The sequence below is a fragment of the Barbus barbus genome (assembly GCF_936440315.1).
Source record: "Barbus barbus genome assembly, chromosome: 13".
NCBI classification, from domain to species: Eukaryota; Metazoa; Chordata; class Actinopteri; order Cypriniformes; family Cyprinidae; genus Barbus; species Barbus barbus.
In genome coordinates this window covers 26,409,216-26,431,699 of record NC_136741.1, presented here as the reverse complement: position 1 = coordinate 26,431,699, position 22,484 = coordinate 26,409,216, and the positions used below count along the sequence as shown (strand labels likewise).

At 37.4% G+C, this 22,484-nt stretch overlaps 1 protein-coding gene across 1 annotated transcript in view; it reads left to right on the top strand.

The window, feature by feature from the left end:
• The first annotated feature begins 772 nt into the window (after positions 1-772).
• LOC306879313 (metabotropic glutamate receptor 4-like) overlaps positions 773-22,484 on the top strand; it is a 112,580-nt gene continuing 90,868 nt past the window's right edge. The window contains exon 1 of the mRNA XM_079432141.1: positions 773-1,588. Within this exon, the coding sequence (XP_079288267.1) occupies positions 1,061-1,588 (528 nt within the window). The 5' untranslated portion in view covers positions 773-1,060. The remainder of the gene's footprint in view (positions 1,589-22,484) is intronic.

Here is a 22,484-nt window from a genome sequence, read left to right as displayed (position 1 = left end):
CAACATTAAAGCAAAATTATGCACATGCAAACTGAAAACACAGCAGCCTAATGGTATATTCTAGTATGTAAATTTTAACCCAATTAGGCAACAATTAAGGGATGGTAATGATAACAGTGACTGTCAAAGTTGTGGGAAGTAACTTGTCCTCACATCGAGATCAGTGTCATACAAATTAAATCTCATTTCAAGTAATTAATGACCTCGAGGTTACCCAAATAACAATTCATTCCGAGAACTTAAATATCCTGCGGTGACTGTTGCGGCTAGAGATTAAAGGGTCCGCCTTTTGTCCGTATACGGTATGCAGAACAATTTTCATCAACCAAACTCATTTTCTTTATCAGAGCTTGCCATTTCAGATGGGGGGGGACGAAAACAGCACATAGATAATTCTCTCTCGCTGGATCGGAGCTCTTCATTGGAAGGCAGCTCCTTCATTCAGAATGTTAAAAAGAGACATGTGGGAGCCAAAGCATATTTCTCTTGACCTTGGGAGCCCATAGCAACGTTTTAAATTCAAACTATAGAGAGGGAGAATGTGAGAAAAAGCAAGCGGTTTTTCAGTAAGATGCTGCAAAGGAAAGTTTAAGGAAAAGTATATATTTGCTTCAATGCCCATACTGACACAGAAACATCTGACTGTATCGCCTTTCTGTGGTGCTTACTCATTCCTTTCTTCATATCTTTTTTTTCCAGGAAGGCTCACAGGAGGGTGAAGCTTTGTGCTCGCAGCACAAGACCCCCAATCTCCTCCACTAGGAGACAGGGCGATAGGAAACCTAGAGGGAGCAAGGGACCAAAGACGTACGGTTAACCTTTGATCTCATCAAAGGACTCTAGAGGAAGTTCCTTGACAGGAGATAAAGGGGATTGACTCAGAACTGCTGCCTGAAGAACCTGATGTGCATTCCATTCAATTACAAACCCATCGCTACATAACTATGAACTTTAAAAGATTGTGCCCTGTGAAGGGGTGCCTCCATTGACCCATCAACTCAGTTGTGACACATCTCAGATCTAAAAACAGGCACGCTTTGGTTGAAACAGCCTTGCTGCAATGTCTTCAGCCATGGGCAAAATGGTTGGATGGACCAACCTTCGCTGTCAAGGCTCAGCATTGGTTCTTCTCTACCTCTTCCTGACTGCTTTGGCTGCGAAGCCCAAAGGTCCAGGCCACACGCATCTAAACTCTATCCGGATTGATGGGGACATTTCATTGGGCGGCCTGTTTCCAGTTCACGCCCGGGGTCACGAGGGCAAACCCTGCGGTGAGCTAAAAAAGGAAAAGGGGATCCATCGTCTGGAAGCTATGCTCTTTGCACTGGACCGCATCAATAATGACCATGAACTGCTCCCAAACATCACGCTGGGCGCCCGCATTCTGGACACGTGCTCGCGGGACACTCACGCTCTGGAGCAGTCTCTTACATTTGTCCAGGCGCTCATCGAAAAGGACGGCACAGATGTGAAGTGCCAAGGTGGAGGATCGCCCATCATTACCAAGCCAGAAAGGGTGGTGGGTGTCATTGGAGCGTCTTCCAGTTCTGTGTCTATAATGGTGGCTAATATCCTCCGTCTGTTTAAGGTAAACAGCATAATCATTATTCTATTGATTTATTTTCTGTGGATTTGGATTGAACTTGATCATGATGGATTTACTTGCTTTCTGCTTCCAAGTTCAAACTGAATTTCCATGCTGGTCCAGGGTGGTTTTCTGCTGGCCTAGTGAGAGCAACAAAAATGCTGATGATTTTTCGGAATTTAGAAATCTTTATATATTATATATAAGTAATAAAATGATGGAAAAAATTGTATAAAAACAATTGTGCTGTCAAACGATTGATTGTGATTAATCGCATCCAAAACAAGTTTTTGTTTACATAATGTATGTGTACTGTGTATATTTATTATGTGTATATGAACACACACACATGCAGTATATATTATGAAAATAAATATTTACATGAATTTATATTTATATATTTATATTCATATAATTTATATTATATATAAATATATTTAATATATAAACAACGTATTTTTCTTAAATATATACATGCATGTGTGTGCGACTAAAATAAAACAAAACAACAACAAAAACATCTACATGAACACTGCTGCAAACCTTTAGCTGTTGATGCTTATCTTCCAGATCATTAAGGTCTTGCTGCTTTAACAAGTTAAGAAGCCGGGTTTGAACACCACTGGACCAGCTTTGAAAACAAAACATACAGTATGCTGGAGACCGGCTTTGCTGGTCTTTTCACGGGTTTGAAATGAATACGCTGATGTGTGAGATTGGATTTTGTTGGTGTTGCATCTGTATCTTACATTCGCTTGTCGTCTGGTCTTCTCCTTTGGTAAGCAGAGTGGATAGCAGTGTCCCAGTAAATGTACTGTATAATTGATAAGAAAGCAATCTGGAGGTTCTTACATCCACTTAGCCACGACCAAACAAAGTCAGTACCATTCCTCAACTCATTCTGTGCAAATTGCGAGGCTTCTATCTGATCATGTAAACATGACCTATTTCCAAACAAATGTTAACAGAATATTTATGGCATTAAATGGATGAAGCCGAACTAAAGAGATTTCTGAATTAGGATACAGCACTTCCAGTCTTTAAGATCTGATTCTTTTCACTGTTATGTTCACATTGTTATGGAGGTGGGTAATTCTTCATCTTGATGAATGTTTAACGGCACACTTTCACACTTAGATGATCACCTGAGGGGGAGAATATGAATATGGAAATAAAATAGTTTTGCACCCGTGATTCAGTTAACATGCAATATGGGACAAAGATAGTGAATGTGGATTATGGGTTTGACATGATGTATTGTAGCATGTCTTATATATGTAATGCACGAATTGTTAACTGAATCTCTGAAATGTGAACATCAACATGACAATAAGAATTAGTGTAGCTCAAGGCTATAACCATTAAAGACACTCTTTAGGATCCTACGCCTGCATCCGTTGATGTACTTTCAACCTAAGAGATCACATGCCTCTCCATTTTACAGGGGCCGGTTATATAAGAAAAAAATGTTTGCGTTTGAGGATCAGTTTTGCATCTGTTCAAGGAAGCAGGTAAATGAATATTGCAGGACTTCATGTTTAGGTCAGAATAGCACTGACCTGGCGTCAGCGAGGCCGATTCTCATTCATTCCTCAGCCAGGCTGCCCAGAGACAGATGCCCAACGTTTAATGGATATTTACCCTCTGAAATGCCAACTACATGGTGCCATTCATCAGCCAGAGAGTTGTGATCAAAGACAGATCGCAGGCGGAGGAAACTCAGCAGCTGTGCGTGGAGATGACAGGCCTCGAGCATGAGTGCTGATATAAGCGCATTTAAAGCTCACAGCTAAAACACTGGATTTATTGAGAAAAAGAGGCAGCAGGTGCAGCGACAGGGCAAGTGGGGAGTCCTCGCTGTGGGTGGAGCTGGTTTGCTCATAAATTCACTGAGCGTTTTTGTGCAAACCCTCTTATTAGGATCTTCAGATCAACAGTGCACTGATCTTTAGTTCAGTAGCACACCTCAGTTGCGGTTAATAAAGATGCACTTCACCGCACTGTCATGCATTCTATGCATAAACGCCTCGGTTCCTCCCAGTCATTCGCAATTTCCTCTACTCTTGAACAACATGTACTCGTTCCATCCAGAGCCATTTTACCGGAAACCTGAAAGGTTTCAGTTGAAGCTGATGTAATCTTTTTATAATCCACTTAGATAATGGCTTCAGCTTTGGCCATCAAAGTACAATGTATATAATATATAAAAAAAAGGACTGGTAAGACGGATGTTTTCATTTGACTGAAAAATATTGGATTAGACTGAGACTCTTCAGTGACAAAAAAGCACCATGGTATTACTACCGTGGTATTTTTTGGGCATGTACCATAGTAGTATCATGGTCTTCTTTTGAAGTACCAGAATGTGTAATCATTCAGTACTGTGGTACATGTAGTCCCTTTAAGGCAAGTCAGTCCTCAGCCGGAATGTTAGGTAATGGAGATAAAGCTCTGATCTACTTGAATAGGAAAAGTTGCTTGTGAAGATTTCAATAAAATCTGAAGACTATACAGTAATATCATAAAATTGTTTTCTTTAGCTGAACTTGCACTAACATTTTTTGTTGCGATATATAAAGTATTTGTAGGTATTGTAAACATGATATTGCTTTTATACAGCAGCTCAAAAATTAAATTTTTAATTACATTTCCATTTTAAACACAATACAGCAAGTCACTTTTCCTATTTTTGCTCCACTAAAGAAATTATTCAGTGACCCTCTTATAAAAAAATTCACTTGCTGTATCTTATTTCAAAGGCCATGCCCTCCAGAGAATGCATTTGTTGGCCGGATATGCCACCGGAGATGGTTTATTTTAGAAAAAGTGAGAAAGCAATTACAGTAATTACACCTCACAACGAACATCAGTCTATTTTATAACAGCTGCTTTTCTGAAATGAGAGAGCCTCAATGACGTATGCAGTGTTTCTGGACGAATTATTGTTTTGAACGAATAGGTTGATTGAATGAGTCAATGACTCATAATGCAGTCACTTGTTGCCACCTACTGGTGTAATTATTTTTAAAAGAAAATCTAAGGGATGCGCAAACTTGCAGTGCTGTTAGATTGTGAATCCCCTTTAAAACTTGATTGGTCAATGAAATTAAGGACCAGAACTAACTGTTGTGTAAAATGTGATAAGCAGACATTAATTAGATTAATACTAAACATGCTGTAAAGTAATTTTCTATAATTTTTAATCAGACATTTTAATATAGTACCCATGAAAATGTTCCAATAGTGAGGGGATAGGAAAATCCAACATAACAACATACCTCCTTATAGTTTCTGTATTTTAAAGCGCCATGGAATAATCATTTAATACCATCACGGTACTGCCTCAGTACTAGTGCGAAAGGTGCCTGTATGCATTACAGAGTAGAAAACTGTAAATATCTGCCACATCTGCTCAAAGAACTGATGTATGCTTACCCAAGGCAGTAAAAGAATTTGTGCATCAGCAAAAAGCATTTTTTGCTCCAGACAGTCTCACTGAATTTAACATGCTCTCTGACCAGATGCAGCTATTGGCCTTTTGCTTGCGTTTCGCTAGTTTTCAATTATGGAATCCGAAGCACTGAGAAACAGGAAAAATGCATACTTGCATACGCAAATGCACATGCATACATACACGCAACCGTCGCCCACTACCTCAAATATGCACACACTCGCAAACACCAAGGAGAAATAAAACCGCATACTCTTGCAAGAACACCCTGCTCAAGATGGAAGGTCTGCCACCTGCGTGCAGTTTAGGGGGTTAACAAAAAGCACTTTCCCTAGTATAGATTTGGCAGTCCTGAGCTTTTCATGATTAATATTTCACATCAGCATTACATAACAGCAGCTAGAAGCAGCAAATTACCCTTCCTCAACATCTATGTATTGAAAAATCCGACAGCACATTCAGAGTACAGGCTAGAGTCAGTAAGAAAAAGCAACTCTTGTTTGGAGTTATGTGAAATTTGCCAGCATCATTTATCTAACAAGAGAGTTGCGCCGTCAAACTCACAGCTGTCATAAACGTTACAGCCACATCCTCTTGCCTTCTCTTATTGTTAATATAAAATGGAAGCATGTTTTGGATTAATCGCTGATTTTTCTGTGCCAAAAAGACTTGAAATGAAGCTATCCAAAGCATTTTGGACTTGTGAAATGTTTACCAGCACTGATAATGTTATAGCTATTAGAGTCTCTTACTTTCATGGCTATAAAGCAAAACTACCCCACTATCTTAGTAATAATGCAAACAGTCTGTTAAAAATTTATGTTATGGCAGACCATCAGAATTGCTATTATGGGTCATAGAACTGCCCTGGGTTCACAGCTATGCTATTAAACAATGGCAGACTATTTGATGTTAGTCATATTATTGTCCAAATGTATGTACATCATTGACTCAAAACGTGATATAGTCATTTATCCCTTTTTTGTTTCCTTTTTTTGAGTGTTACAGTCAACATTAAAAAAAAAATCTAAATTGAACCCATCTACCTAATACACATTCCTGATCTTATTGTGAACGGTTCCACAGAAAAAATTAAATCTCATAGTTATAACTTGTTTTGCGCTGTCATATCTTTTCCCTACCAACAATGTCTAAGACCACTTTTCACGATCCATATATCATGTCCAACGGATAAAATCTGTCCCCACCCAACATTTCTTTCTCGTTGAACATCCCCTTTAACTCACAAATGCATCAGAATGGTTTACAAATGACATTTTGTGTTGACATTAACAGATCTTTACTTTCAATCCAAAAAAGGTCAGTGGTTTCAAAACATTTTCAGAGGGATAATTAGATTTATTTAATTACAATAATCATTGCCTGCTTGCATTGAGTTTTGTATTCGCGTGCATCACTGATCAATGTTGTTGTGCTTTCGGCAGGCTTGTGAATGTTTGTGCCTCACGGTTTGGTAGCTGCGCCTGTAATTTAGCTATTAAAATGGAGCGCGATGTAATTGTCTGCAGAGTTTTTACACCCCCATTTTAAACCCCCATTCCCGCCCAGACACTTTGAGGAGGACAGTCGATTCATGATATAAACTCTCTCAATTGCTGTTTTGTCTGTCTGGATGGTTGATTGTTTTAGCGCCAGCGAGTTATAAAGAGTTTCAGAGAGCCAGGGAAGGGTCGCTATAACAATCGTTAACACTCACTCTTAAATTGGCCTGTTTACGCTGCTGTCTTACTGTCTGTTTCCACTCAAATGTCTGACATATTGCTCTATTTTCCTCCATCTTATCGTTTCTTTGTCTTCCTAAGTCTTGCTGCCCAGGATTCTGACCTGACTGCTCTCACCAAGTAACTTCAAAAATCACTGCTGATGGCTATGTTTGAAGTGATGTTGGAAGAGAAAGCAAAAAGAGTAGTTTTCAAAGCGAAAGTGAGAAAAGCAATTAGATCTTCCAGCACGGTTCACCTATTTGTTTCAGTGAGGAAATCTTTCAGCATTTAAAACCTAAAGGTGAAGCGTGTAATTTCTTACTAACTGCTTTTCAACAAGTTTCTTGAACACTGCCCCTGCCTGCCATTGGTTAAATAAGCAGATAGCCACGCTAAAATCTTAAGCCATTAAACTAGTGTTGCTGGGCGGTTGAGATGCTCAGATTAACAGGACAATGCTTTCATAGCATCACAGCATCACACTTTGTTTTTCAGGGGAAATCAACCTATTAAAGATATATAGTACGTCGAGGTGTCTTGGTTTATATTAGGCTTTGAAGATGAGAGATAGTATGTCTAACAAATAAATAAGTAAAAAAATTACACTTCATTTTTAACTTTGCAATCCAATTCAATTCTTAATTCATGTTCAGGGAATCTCTGCACTGCTGTGTATTTATGGAAAATTAATTTCTGTTTACTCAAATCACATGTGCAAAGCTACATAGTCTATTGCTTATCATTCACTCAGTGGCGTTACAGATTTTAGCACGTTTCACGAGAGAACAGATGCAAGCACACACAATGTTGACATTTAAAATGAATCATTGAATTTACCCCAGACAATGGCAATTGCTAGGCCTTTTAGACCAGGAAAATTGCAATTGATCCACATTGTTATCTGAAGCATTGAAGCTTTTCATAAAATTCCTGGTTTATGGTGAGATTTTTCTACATTGTAGGACTCACAGACTAATATTAACAAGCTTTATTACTCTCCATATCTTTTTAATTATTTGTTTAGAGTGCTGTAAACTGAATCATTTACACAGGAATGTGTGATATATGAACTTTCATGGATTCAAAAATTAAAATGCTTTCAATAGGTCTCCATTTACTTTCATTTGCTTTCTTTTCACTATAGGTTATGGCAAATAAATAGTCTCTCTTCCTGTGTGACAGATGGGGCTTTTACCCATCGGCAGAATAATACCACACTGGGTCTCTTTGATTTCTGAAGCAAACTTGCCATCATTTGAGTAGCTTGCTTAGAGGTTCAATTTGACATTGCCTTCCATCTCAAAGAGGGTTACATCGTAATAGCTCTCCGTCTAAGAGCGCCTCCATTTTTCAATTACACCTACCCAGCGTGTGATCATGTTTCTACCACCTCCCAAACTAATATTCTATTGCAAGGGATTGGAGTGACAAATTTAACATAATTTCCTATTCAGAGGTTGCCATTGGTTTCTTGTCTGAGGGTTTTAAATTAATGTGTAAGGTATTAGAAATGTTTGCGTTAGCCCCACTCTGACCATTAAAGGAGGCACTGGTATGATATTCTATACACTCACTATATGTTATTTAAAGGAACAGTTCATCCAAAAATTAAAATGAAGTCATTATTTACCTACCCTTATATAATTACAAATACTTAATTATAAATATATAATTACTTATATAATTAGTTTTTTTCTTCTTCATGGAATACAAAAGACGAATTTACTGTCCATTATTTGAACTCAAATATAATTAGAATTGTTCTTTTGAACCGAGTCTGCTCAACAAACTTCTTGATTTGGTTCAGAAACAGGACTGAACTCACAAATCAATATACTGATTCAGTCTGATTCAGAGTTCACAAAAAGTTAAAAACATATATATATTTTTTTTTACATCAAACTGAATTCAAAGTAGCTGATAATGGATTAATCTTATAGGCTAGTGCTTTTTTGCAGAGGTGGAAAGTAACAAATTACATTTACTGTAATTGAGTAGCTTTTTTGTGTACTTTTACTTTTTAAAGTCATTTTAAAAAAGTAGTATTTTTTCTTTAAATCTGTCATTTTATTTTTACTTAAGTATATTTTGTTTGAAGCATTGTTCTTAGGTACATAAAACACATTAACTACTGAGTAAAAAATAAATAAATCATCCCTGGAAACTACTGCAGTATGTATGGCAGGAGAACAAACTGCCGCTAAAATCACAAGAAAGATGGAAACGGACAAGACAGGCATTATGGTGCAAACCCAGATGAAAATGAAATCCCATCGTATTTTGCTGAAGTTGAACTCGAAGGAAATGAAGTGAACCCCTGGCCATGTAAGCTGTGTTTGCCTAGAGATACCAAACTAGCAGTTTATAAAATCTCGACATCAAACCTAGGTAAGGTAAATACGTGCATCGTTGAATTGGTGGTTAAAATTAAGTTTTGACAGTTTAGCAAAAGGTTCTGCACAAATTAGACAAAAAGACAGTGGTGCAGGGTGTGCCATATATATTGTCTGCAATAATATCAAAATTGTTGTTTTAACAATGGGCAATTTGAAAGCTTCTGTGTTTCCTCTGCATTGCAGAGATGAACTTTGTTGATACTGATTTAATTTGCCTGGTAACAGCCCAAATATTATTCTAAATAACTGAATCCTTTAAATAAAAACAAGTAGTTTGAGATTTATAGGCCTATCCCAAGGGTGTCAAACTCAGTTCCTGGAGGGCCGCAGCCCGGCAGAGTTTAGTTCCAACCCTGTTCCAACACACATACCATGTAGTTTTCAAATAAGCCTAAATGATTAGATTAGCTGGATCAGATGTGTTTAATTAGGGTTATATCTAAACTGTGCAGGGCTGTGGCCCTCCAGGAACTGAGTTTGACACCCTTGGCCTATGCCATTTTTGCCTTCCACTGTTAAAATGTCATTTTTACAGTAAATTTAAAATGAGCAACTTTTTACTTTTACTTGAGTAGATTTTAGACTGGTACTTTTACTGGAGTAGAATATTTTTGTACACTTTCCACCTCTGCTTTTCTAAACAGCCTTGACGTTATATGGTTCATACATGTGCACAAATGCTTCAAAATGTTGATTAGTTTACTTTCAGAATCAGAAGAATAAAAATCATACAAGTTTGGAACAATATGGGGTAAGTAAATAATGTTCCTTTTTTTCTGAATTATAAAGGGCCATTTTCACAAAGGACGATAACTATGACTACTAAAGCTCGCATTCTATGAGAATCGATGCATCCACATCACAGCTATTACAATAACAATGCAGAAGAACAGTTTAAATACAGTATTCGAGTCACTTCTGTATGAACGAGTAGCTGATGTCAGTCATCTTTTATGTTCTCCCCATAGCTGTGAATATCCTGTAATCATAGTAACAGTAACTGAAATAAATATCATATATGGCAACGTAAATATTACTAGAAAGTCACACCTGACGCGTCATGAGTGATTTGCATGTTACTGAACCAACAGCAGTTTGAGACGTAATCGTTTTGGAACAGTCACGTGCTGGACACAAAACTAAGGAGATTAGCGTCGGTGGAAGACAGTGACTGGATCTTAAACTTTCTGGTGACAAACAGCTCATTTTGTTATCTTTGTATGCTACCAGAACCTACAAATAAAAACACAACATGGTTGTCTTTGCATATATGTCGCACTGTATGACTCACGGTCCCTTTCACACAGCAGGTGTTCGTCAAATGTACGATTATGAATCCAGAAAATTACGAATGTGAGTTTGGTTATTGAACGCAGTTGTCAGTTTCCATAAACAGCCAGACCGGTCATGAATATAACTGCGTTAAGAGCTCAAATATACAGTATGTCTGACAATCGCATTCTGCTGCTATGTGAACATCTCAAAATTGTCACAAACAGTGGTCTTATTTGCCAAGGTACCGAAGTATGCAGTAAGAAAACAATTATATAGCTGAGATTTCAGTATGAACCCACAATATTTCTTATTAAATTTGTCTGAGAACAAATGATCTGAGCCATGTCAATTTGTGTAGCTCTGTACATTCACTGTTGTGTCATTGCTTTCTTGTCAATATTTTATTTTTCATAGTAGAATCATCTAAAATGAAAGAGCAGCTTCTGAGCAATACTTTTTTGACTTTGTAGTCTGTAACATTTTGATGTATAGAGGCAAACCTGCAATAGCAGTCAACTTGTAGAATTCATGAAATATGAAATGCATGAGGAAGAATGAACGTATGAGCTAGGCTACATTTTCACAATGCTGCAATACTGAAGCAGGTTGCTCTGCTTTGCTTGACGGTTTTGCACGCGGTCCATTTTTTTCCAAGTCTCCAGTGCATCCTTGTAAAAGTGAATTAGTGCAAATCTGCCTGGGGTTATATAGCTAATTCAAGGACTGAATCATGTCTTCTTAAAACAAAACAGACGGATCTGCCTGTAGACCCTGCCATGTTGAATGAACACAGAAAGTGCTCATGTTGTTTGGTAGGGAGCACATCAAGTGTGATTGCATGTAATGGCAGCCGGCTACCTCTTTTCTTCCGAATGTTGTGCGCTCTGTGTTTTTTCTCTCTCCCTTTGCTCTTTTCTTGCATGGTTTTGTTTACCTGTTGCATGATGCACATATTTCTTTTTGCTGGTTTCTATATTAGCACTGGCTCAGTGTGCAATGTGTAGACCCTATAGCTACATGCCCTAAAGGACTTCTTTTTGGGAATAACAGTGTAAAATCAGAATTGAAATGATGCCTGATTATGTGGTCTTGTCTGTTTGCTAGTGGCTGGCACTAAACTTGGGAAAACTCATGGAGTGCCCTTCCCTTTAGGGAATTCTCCAGTATACTTGTCACGCTGGTGAAGCAGCTCGAAGATTGACTTCGACTTCCATTCCAACTCGCTTGTCAAGGTGGTCAATTCCCTCAAAGCATACCGGCCCTCCCCCCCATCCTATTACTTTGTGCTTTTTTCTTCACTGTGTGGCACAAACAATATCACAAAGGCTAGAGGCTTACGGTCCTGTCTATACCTGATATCAAATCATTTCCTTCATCTTTGAGATACCTACATCCAATCATAATTCAATACAACCACAGAACCTATTTCAAACTTATTTTTTGATGTACATATGATTAGAATATGACTGGAACAGATTGTGGCAGCATATTTACCTGCATCATGATTGAATATTACCACATTACCAGTGCAGTTTGGATTGGATATTGCACTATTTTATGTAGGAATCGTGGGGTCCAAAGGTCTGAGAACACAAAGGAAAATGCTTCTATTTTATATTTTTCTAATTCAATACAGTATTAATATTATATTTTATTTTAAAAAACAACAACAAAAGCAAACACATTTATTCATTTGTTTATTTATTTATTCTCCTTTTTGCTTTAATTGACCTAGAAAAATCTAAAATGTTTTTAAAACATGTTTCTAAAAATGTTTTTTTTTTCCTTTCGATCCTAAAACTTTGTTCATTTCCAGATCTGCCAGAATTTCAGTGTGCTTTCAAACTTTTGGATTTCACTGCAGGGCTGTTGTCAGAAATGTTGATAATGAAGAATGGCCCATGATGTAGTCTCACTGGACCCGAGAGGAGAGGGGCCCCATACATACACTCATCGTTTCGGACCCCTGCCCTGCTGTATATAATAATGTGAACATTCTGCTAGAACAAAAGCCTCAGACTTCGCATTCAGATTATGCTACATTTTGTCTTGACAGGGCAGCAAATCATCTACCATGACAAGATCAAAGAGAGTTAATATCAGTGCAAGATGTGAACAAAACCTTTTAAGACCGAGAAAATGAAAGAGAAAATCTTTAACCGAAAATATAATGAGCGTGTAATGCATTCCCCAGTTGCTGAGAGGTACAGGCATCACTCCTTTACACCATCCCTTTCCACTCTTCATTGAAAAGAGTATCTGGCATTCAGTAAATATAAATAAATAAATAGATAATACAAAGCAGAAACATGAAAAATCTATTCATTATTTCTCTAGTGGGTCTCACTGTCTTCCTTCCATATTGTTGGACCAGTGGACAAGTTATTCTTTAGATGCAAATATTCAAGCTCAAACAGGTGATAGCTAATAGTGTTAGAGGCCAGCGAACAACCCCAGAAATGCCAAAGTCATAGATCACCACAAAGTACTAAAGGTTTCCCAGCAAGCATCATACTGATATATGTGTGCATAATTCCTGACAGTACAATTTGATTGCAAGCATTGCTCTCATTTATTTTATTTGTTTGTTAGTTTTTTGCATGTCAGCACTCATTTTCAAAACAAGTCAACCTTTATCAGCGCAGCCATTTCTCTGAGCTGATTGGTATTGTTTGCTCACAGGATTGTCTTGGTTCACTAACAACGCACACTGCAGAGGATAGACGACGGCGTACGTTATTTGCGTGGTGGTAGATCCGATGGCACCCGATGAATTTGTCTTTGCTGAAAGAGTCTCGGCAAATGGTTTACATGCTCCTCATTAAGACTTTAAGCTTTCTTCCTGAGCGCGAACTTGAGAAGTAAAGCTTAGAACTGGGGAGCCATATCTGTATTGATTTAACACCTCATTGGTGGAATGACAGCTGAATCAAGATTAACGCTCCTGTTCAATAACTGCGTGGTGTGCCCATTCCTCTTCAACCCCATTAGTTGAGGTGTGATAGCCAAGCTGGCCAACAAATCTGTTTACACTGTCAAGCGCACTCAATGGCAAATGCACCAGCCGGAATGGGCCACCTTATGAAAGCTTTTCATTTTCTCACTGCAGCGACGTTGATGGATAACCTCCGTGCTGGGGTGTTTCTTTTTCACTATGCTCTATTGTGTGTGTATAGCCATACGTCAGAGTATTTGTGTTGCTGCACATTGGTTAATGGTCTGCTATAGTGATGGGGCCAAATGGAGCTGTGCAAGAAAGCGCTGGCAGAACTGCGTAGGGATGTCAGAAGTACTGGTACTACAGTAAGAAATGTACTGATGCCAGTCTTTCTACAGACTCTGTGACAGACTGACAAGCGGCTGCTTTCGAGTGCATATATGCATCTTCACGTGCATTCAATGTAATGGCAACGTCTCCAAGATGCTCCAAGAAACCTACCTGCAAAGCTACTGTTAAAAGTTTTAGGCACTTGTGTAAAAATGCTGTAAAACATGGATGCTGTCGAAATAATGTCATAAATAGATTTTCTTTATCTATTAACTTCTGTTAACTAAATTAAATCAACATTCGGTGTGACCATCCTTCGCGTTTAAAGCAGCTTTTGCCCTATGCATAGTTTTTCAGGTAGCTTTGCAGGTAGGTTTCTTGAAGCATTCTGGAGAGTTCGCCACAGTTCTTCTGGATTTAGTCTGTCTCAGTTTGTTCTGTTTCGTCATGTCATTCCAGACAGACTGGATGATGATGAGATCAGATCTCTGTGTGGAGTTCTGGCTGTTGTCAGACTCATTGTGCAAACAAAAATCTCACTGGATTATTACAATTAATGGCAAAATGAATGTTTGGAAATGTAATCTGTTATTTCCTACTGACATACACTACAGCAGAAGATAATAAACTCAAAATAACGCACTTGTACATACATACATTAGGGGTGTCAAACGATTAATCACATCCAAAATAAAAGCTTGTGTTTACATAATACATGTGTGTCACGTTTATGGTCTGTGTTGGTTTTGTTTTCCCCGTGTTTGTTCCTGTTTCCTTATTTGGTAATTTTCCTGTCCTTGTTTAGTTTGATTATGATTCCGTTCAGCTGTGTTTGATTAATTATCTAGTTTCATCCTGTGTATTTAAGTTCCTGTCTGTTCAGTTAGTTTTTGTCTGGTCTACTCATTACTCCCGGTGTTTCTGTTTGTCAGCCCTGCCTTGTCTTGCCCTGATGGATTGTATTAAAGACTGTTTAATTTGAGTTTACTCCTCGTCTCGTGTTCCTCGTTCCTCCCCGTTGTGGGCACCGTGACAATGTGTGTGTGTGTACAGTCTATATTTATTATGTATATACCCACACATGTATATATTTAATTATTTTATAATACATTAATAAATTAATGTTTTAGAAATTCAGGTTATATTAATATTTACCTCATAAATAAATTGCACAGATGTTCAATAGCACATCAGTTGCTATTGAATTTTGCTGTGGGATTGGAATTTATATGCATTATTATGACATGTTTGTGGTATTAGTTTTGACAACTGAAATTATTCCATTGTGACAACCACAGAAGTGAAATACTATTGAAATCTGGATGATTTGAAAGTCCTGAGATTTTGATTCAGTTCAATACATGTGCCAATTGTGCGAGATGATGCAGCCGTGTTCTCTCGAAGCCTTCATTTTCTACTTTTCTTTGAATCTGGCCTCATCTGAACTTAAAACCTTCATCAAAGTCTTTTCTTCTGAGGTTGTTGGAGGTCAGCAAATAGGTTGGGATTGGTATTATAGAGACTTTCTCCACAGCCTTTGTTTCTGTCAACAAGGGCCTTTAGAGACTGTACTCTTTGCCTCGCACTCTCCCTCGCTCCAATCTCTTTGGAGACAAATGACCAAGGGTAAAGTTGAGGCTTTATCTCTGTATTTCTTTCTTCACAGCATCTGGCCATCTATTTGAGCGTGCTACTAAATTAAGACAGTGTTTCCACACTGGGTACTCGCAGCCATGTTGTTTTATCCCATACATGTTCCGTTTTAAAGAGCATGTTTTTTAGCATTAGCTGATGCAAAAAAAATAATAAAAGAACACACGTCACCACATCATCACGTCATGTAGCCATTACAGCAGGTTGACCTAAAGAGGAAACCCAAAAGAAAAGCTCCAAAAGATCTGGTATTTGTGTACTCGGGAGAAAATCAAAACTCGCAAACCATGAACCATACAGTCAGACCATGAGAGAGGAAACAACTGTGTGTTATTGCTTTTATGTAGAGTGCCTCTTAAAGGTGCTCGCTGAGCCGGAAGAGTTCATTTACTAGATAGATCTTGACAATGGACTCTTTTGTTTTTGAGCATTAGCGTGCTCTACTACAAAGCAGTAAAACCCTAATAACATCCAAAAAGGGACTCGGGCACTGACTCACTCTAAGCATTACCTGTCTCCTCATCTCAGTGCCAGACACTTACCCAACTGAGAGCCAGATCAGTGGAGCTTTCAAACTGGACACATTGACCAGAGGACTTCCAGGGGTGCCGTAATGAGAAATGTAACAATGAGAGCTGTTTTCTTGCTTCTGAGTAAATTGATGACCCAATAATGTAATTTATCCACAAGAACATTTATGTTTTAGTGTCAAATCACACACACACACACACACACATGTTGGGTTTCCATGTTTTATGGGGACATCCCATAGGCGTAATGGTTTTTATACTGTACAATCTGTATGTGCTATTGCCCTACACCAACCCTACACCTAAACTTAGCCCTCACAGGAAACATGCTGCATTTTTAGATTTTCAAAAAACTTTATGCTGTATGATTTATAAGCTTGTTTCCTCATGGGGACCAAAAAATGTCCCCACAAGATTAAGATTTACTGGTATTACTATCCTTGTGGGGACATTTGGTCCCCAGGACGTGATGAATACCAGGTGCACACATACACACACACACACACACACACACACATGTTGGTTTTTGTGGTTTATGGGGACTCTCCATAGGCGTAATGGTTTTTATACTGAACAAACTGTGTGTGCTATTGCCCTACACCAACCCTACACCTAAACTTAGCCCTCACAGGAGACTTTGTGCATTTTTAGATTTTCAAAAAACACAATTTAGTATGTTTTTTAAGCCTTTTGAATTACGGGGACATAGGCAGTGTCCTCATAAACCACCTTCATATTGTAATACCTCTGTCATACCCATGTCATTATACAAATTTGTGTCCTCATAAACCACATAAACATGCACATGCGCACATGCACACACACACACACACACACACACACATATTTTGTGTATATACTGCACACATCTGAACATTTAAGCTACACTTAAAATGTATTAATTGTCTTTGCATTGGATAATAAAATCAATCTTTGCATTGGATATATATATATATATATATATATAAATTAAGTCTCTTATGTTATTTAATGCTGTCTTTATTTAATCAAGTACACTAAAACTGTAATATTGTCAATTATTATTATAATTTAAACTAACTGTTTTGTACCAATGTAAATGACTTTGCTGTCACTATCAACTGAATGCATCCTTGCAAAATACTAGTATTGATTTCTTAAAAAAATATCTTACTGACCCCAAACTGAAAGATACAGCTTATGCATCTGTGTGTACAGTATGTATGTATGTAGGTATAGTGTGAATGTTTGTGTAGGACATGCGGTTTGGAAAATGGATGGATGTGTGTAATGTATACTGCTCACTATACCGGGAAATTCGGTTACTATTAAATAGGCCACAGCCTCTGTATAGTATGCTGTTTCATGCGATAATGGGCAGAGTGTGTTATTAAAGTGAGTTAGAAAGAGTACAGATAGTAGATGGCAAACAGACCACTCCATCTCAGATGCTGTGCACATGGAGTTAAAATGATCCGCCTTGTCAAGAGAATTCTGGGAACATACTTTTTCTGTAAAGAAAGACAGCTGTTGCAGTGAACATGATGCACCTCATAAGCACCCTAAAATACATCATGATTGTGCAATGTTCACAATGTAACTAGAGTTTCAGTACCAGAAGTCCTTTTCAAAAACTCATTGCTGTTGCTGCATTACCGGTCTGTGCACCTCTCATAGGCAAGGGGAAATTGAATTAGACATCAATTGGAAATTGTTCAGAGTATTAGACGTGCTGAAATGGTTTGTGGGGTTTTTAAGTTGTGATTTTCTAAGATCACCGGCGTCCTTGATGTACTTTACTGTCCATGGCTCACCCAACTTGGCAAAGCCAAATGCTTCTATGATGGATGAGACATAGTTTTAGAAGAATTTATCTGATTTCAAAATGCAGTATTCTTGTTTGTAGGATGTGAACTTTGTGGAACATCTTTGGGATGTCATTGAACGGTTGGTTCAATCAATGGTTCAACCAACAGGAAATGGGATACAGTTATGGTCATTAAAGCTGCATTGGATCCAATACTTGCAACATGCTTCTGACATCTCATAGGCTCCATACTGCGATTTATAACAGCAGCTATTGATGTTTATTGGCTTGAGATTTTATGTAGTTCCTAATGAAACTGCAGTCATAACACTCAGTGTCCAAAACATAAGCTTTATTTCTTCCAGTGATTATTCTAAAATCACCTTTATTGGTCCATTGAGGAAGTTCTCTTTTTCACATTCCTTATGTGAATTGTATGGACATTTTGCATTTAGCATTTTATTTAGCATGTGATTACAGACCTATGTTGTGCTACAAAAAGACAACACAAGAATATCATGAGCTATCTGTAAATCATGGTCATACATCACATCAGTCTTTTATGGCTACAAACCATACAAATGAATTGTCGTCATAATGCCTGTGGCCATAATCTCACATTATGTTAGTGCAGTCTTCGTAGCAGAATCTGAGGATGCAAAACAGAGAGATATTGATTCCAGCTGGCCTCAGTCATGTCTGATTTAATACTTTGCTGTTTGGCATATGGTCCATTGAACTATATAATAGCAGCATTGCAGGTGGGCAGCGAGGGTAAATTATGAGTGTAGTTTCTCATTGCTTCAAAATTTGGAATAAGGAAGAAGGCAGTGGCATTATTTGAGGCATGCTTTATGTACGCCCCAAATTAGCTGAATAAATAAGAGTAAATAATACTGTGATGTCCAAAAGTCTGGGACTGCATCGAAAATCTGGAATCTAATTTAGACATGGAATTAAACATGGTTTATGAGTTTGTAAATAGTAAAACAAAAAAGTTATGCACCTTTCCAAATTCGTTCCCTATTTTATTTGAATTGTTAATAAATAATGTTGGATTTCATGGATCATCATATATATATGGGGATATCAGACTAATATATATATATATATATATATATATATATATATATATTAGTCTGATATCCCCATTAAGACTATACAGTACTAAACAGTAACATTGTGAAACATATTTAAAGCTTAAAATAGCAGTTTTTCTATTTTAATATCTTTAAAAAAAAAAATGTATTCTTGTAATGGAAAACTAGACTTTTCAGCATCATTACTCCAGACTTCAGTGTCACATGATCCTTCAGAAATCACTCATATGCTAATTTGGTGCTCAAGAAACATATTTATTTATTATCAATGTACATTATATTATATTATATTATAGTGCATTGCATTGCATAATATAATATAATATAATAAATATGATGTAATATAATATAATATACACAAAACACAAAACTTATTTTGGACCTATTTGTGTTAGTTATCAAGTTATCAGTTATCAAGATATCAGAACCTTCATATTAAACTAATGAATCCTAAATATCATAGATCCAAGATTATGTGGCATGTTAAGTCACGTTAACCAAGCTTGGTTTCTTTATTAATGTATCAGCTTCCATGAGCTATTAAATGGACAGTTGTTACATCATTGCATTTCACTACTCTAATGCAATAGATACCTCAATCTAAGACTCTGTTTCCTTGGATTTATGGGTCTGGTGTAATGGCACACAATGGAATGCACAATAGAGTGCATTCCCTCCTGGCTATTGCTTTTTTGTGTTGTTTTAATTATTCATATTCCCTCAGATATATGTTAACATAAAAAGGTTGGTTAAATTATGGACATGAAACAAACAAACTAATTAAGGCTTTTACAGTAAGAAAAGGCATTAGGACAAATGTGTGATATTGCATTTTTGTTGTTGTTGTTTTTACATTAGATCAAAATCATGAGTCATGTTTAAGCTGCTTTTTGTAAATGAAACATTTTAGCATTAGACCATTAGCTTGCAAAAGTTAATTATGATTAGCATTTTTCTCTCTTTTTCCCCTATGGTTTGCCACAACGATATTGGCATTTCTATGAGTCTTCAGAATGACACATACTAAGTAGAGCATTTTGATGAGCTTAAATAATTAGTTTTGTCTGGACGGTTTTGTTTCTCTCTTGCGGATGTTCAGCATTTTCCATATGCATCATTGAACTGAGGGCACATTCGTTCTGAGGAGAGGTGGATGTTACAAATGCATTTAGGGTAAATGAGACACTGAAATGCATGGATCGATTGCACTTGGAGACGGTTTCCGAGCTGCTCACTCTTTAGGCCAATGGCTTAGAAGGATGAGGTTGCTGTGCACAAGACAGAGCCTTAATGGATCAGAGAGTGGGTGTGTGGAGAACTGAATTCAGATTTAACCGAAAAGAGGACTATATAACCCAGAAACAGATGCTGAAGCACAGATAACATTGTTTTCCAAAAATTCCCACTTGTATGATATTCTTATGCTTCTCCTGCTTTTTGAAATAAAGCAGCATTTCAACACCAAATCAATATTTTCCACCCCAAATTTTTTTTATATTTTATTTTTTTATCACACCTTCATCACTCATAAAACCAGCTTTGGTGCTTGAAGGTGAGCTAAGCCATCTGTGAGCCTAGGTGAAATTTAATCAGAATAAATACAACATTTCAGTCCTTGTGCTCTGACCAGACCGATTGTGTGATATGGTTGTCTGATTAGCTCATACTGATTAATAATAATAATAATAACTGTCTTAGAGTAATAGTTCATGTTCTTTGAAATATCTTCTTTTGTGTTCCACAGAAGAAAGAAAGCTATTTTTGGGTGAATTATCCCTTTATTATATTTTATACAATTTTAAAGATAATATCAGTGGAATATTAATTCATTATTTACTTGTAAGTAATCACGTGATTACATTAAAACTGATATTAATTCATGATTACATAATATTAATATCAGTTCGTTTTTCTGTGGTTTGATTTGTGACATATCCCAATTAATTTTGATTGTAAAATGCTGTATATAACTGACGGTTTATTAAAATATAATCCAAGTTTTTCTTGATTTCTTTTTTTAAGTAGTTGCAGTTTTTCCTGCAATATAACTTCATACTGTTAGTATTTTGAAATATCCTTTTAATAATATCTCCCCTTTTTTGGCAAAAATCAGCTATCAGGAAGTGACAACTTTGGATCGAAAAAAAAAAATCAAACATTAGTGAGTAGTATTAGCAATGGATTTGATAAATTATGTATTTTTTGTGATATTAATTGTTTTCTTTCACTGTGGAACATTACACATCCTGTTTGAAAATTAAACAAATTAATATGTATTTTTTTTTTAAACAAATTCACACCCTCATTTTTTCTAACTTGTACTTTAGAACCTAACGGAGGACTTTAGATTTTTATTTCCATCCTTTTATGTTCCAACTTCTTCATTTTCTTACTGTTGTATTAATAATAAAGTTAAAATGTATTAAGTACCTGAACTGACCAAAGCATATTTCTGTCATAAGGACAGCAAAGGTGTATTATTTTACACTTAAACACTGCATTTTAGGAATGACCCCTGCATATTATGTGTAGTATACAGTATATGTGGTGAAATATTGTTGGACTTTATGGTCATAACAGCCGTGCTCAGTGTGGCTGGTGTCCACAGAGTGTTAACGCTGTCAGCACTGATAAACAAAAACTGCATCATAAACTAAAGCACAGTGTCTTCTGGGAAATCTGGACAAATGCACACAGTACACAGTGAGAGCTCGTCAGGCCTGTGGGGACTCACAGCCACGGTGCTAGCCATTCCCTTTTGAGCGCTGTCTCATTTTGTGTGGAGTTATCCCAGCGCTGAATCTTGGGCAGGCCATTGGATGCAGGAGCGGGGAGGACCATTTCATACAGGTCTGGAGCAATGTGAGTGATGAGGAGCTTGTAAATTATTCTCTTGTGCCTCATTCTCTCCACCAGTTTTGCTCCCAACCATCCACAGAGCTTCTTCCAGCCCCCCACACTCGGCTAATGGAGCTGAGTGGCTGTATAAAGGCTGCTTGCTGCGGCGGAATATTCCGCACTCTGTTTTAATGATGCTTCTCTGCAATGATGTAAATATTCATTAAGAAGTGTACTAGCATATGGGATTGCATGTAAGATTGGTGAGGTTGCCTCGCCAATGCTTGTGAAAAACCACGAAAACAGGCGATGCCTATTGATGTGGTGCAAACATCAATCCCTCATTTTCACTCGCTGTGTGATCAAAGCATTCAGGCCGGCCAGCAGCACCTCTGAGTGATATCCCAGCCTTATCTATCCTCTGACTGTCAAAGCTATCTGTATCACCCACCGCATATGTTATATCCTACATAGCCTCCATAACAACAAATCACAACCAATATGTAGAGAGTGTGCATATACGGCACAATGCATTTGTTTTTTCTCGGGCGAGGATCTGACTCGCGTAATGGGATGTTTTGAGTGGTTATGAATGTGTTTGATAATTATTAAATGTTAGTGAGGGGCATGTAATTGGGCTTTTGATGGATTAATTTGATGGCGTTTGGTTTCAAAATCTGTGCGTATATGTCGGAGCCACTTCTGAGCTGTCATGTTGAAGGGCCTAAATGTTTTGATTTTTACTAAAGAAGTCATTTTCTTAGACCTCGTTTTAACCTCCTCCTGATGATGATAGCAGGATAGTTTTCAGTCATCAACTCTGATCAATCATGCTTTTCCTATGTTAATTCTTGCACTTTATCTAATATTCCTTATAG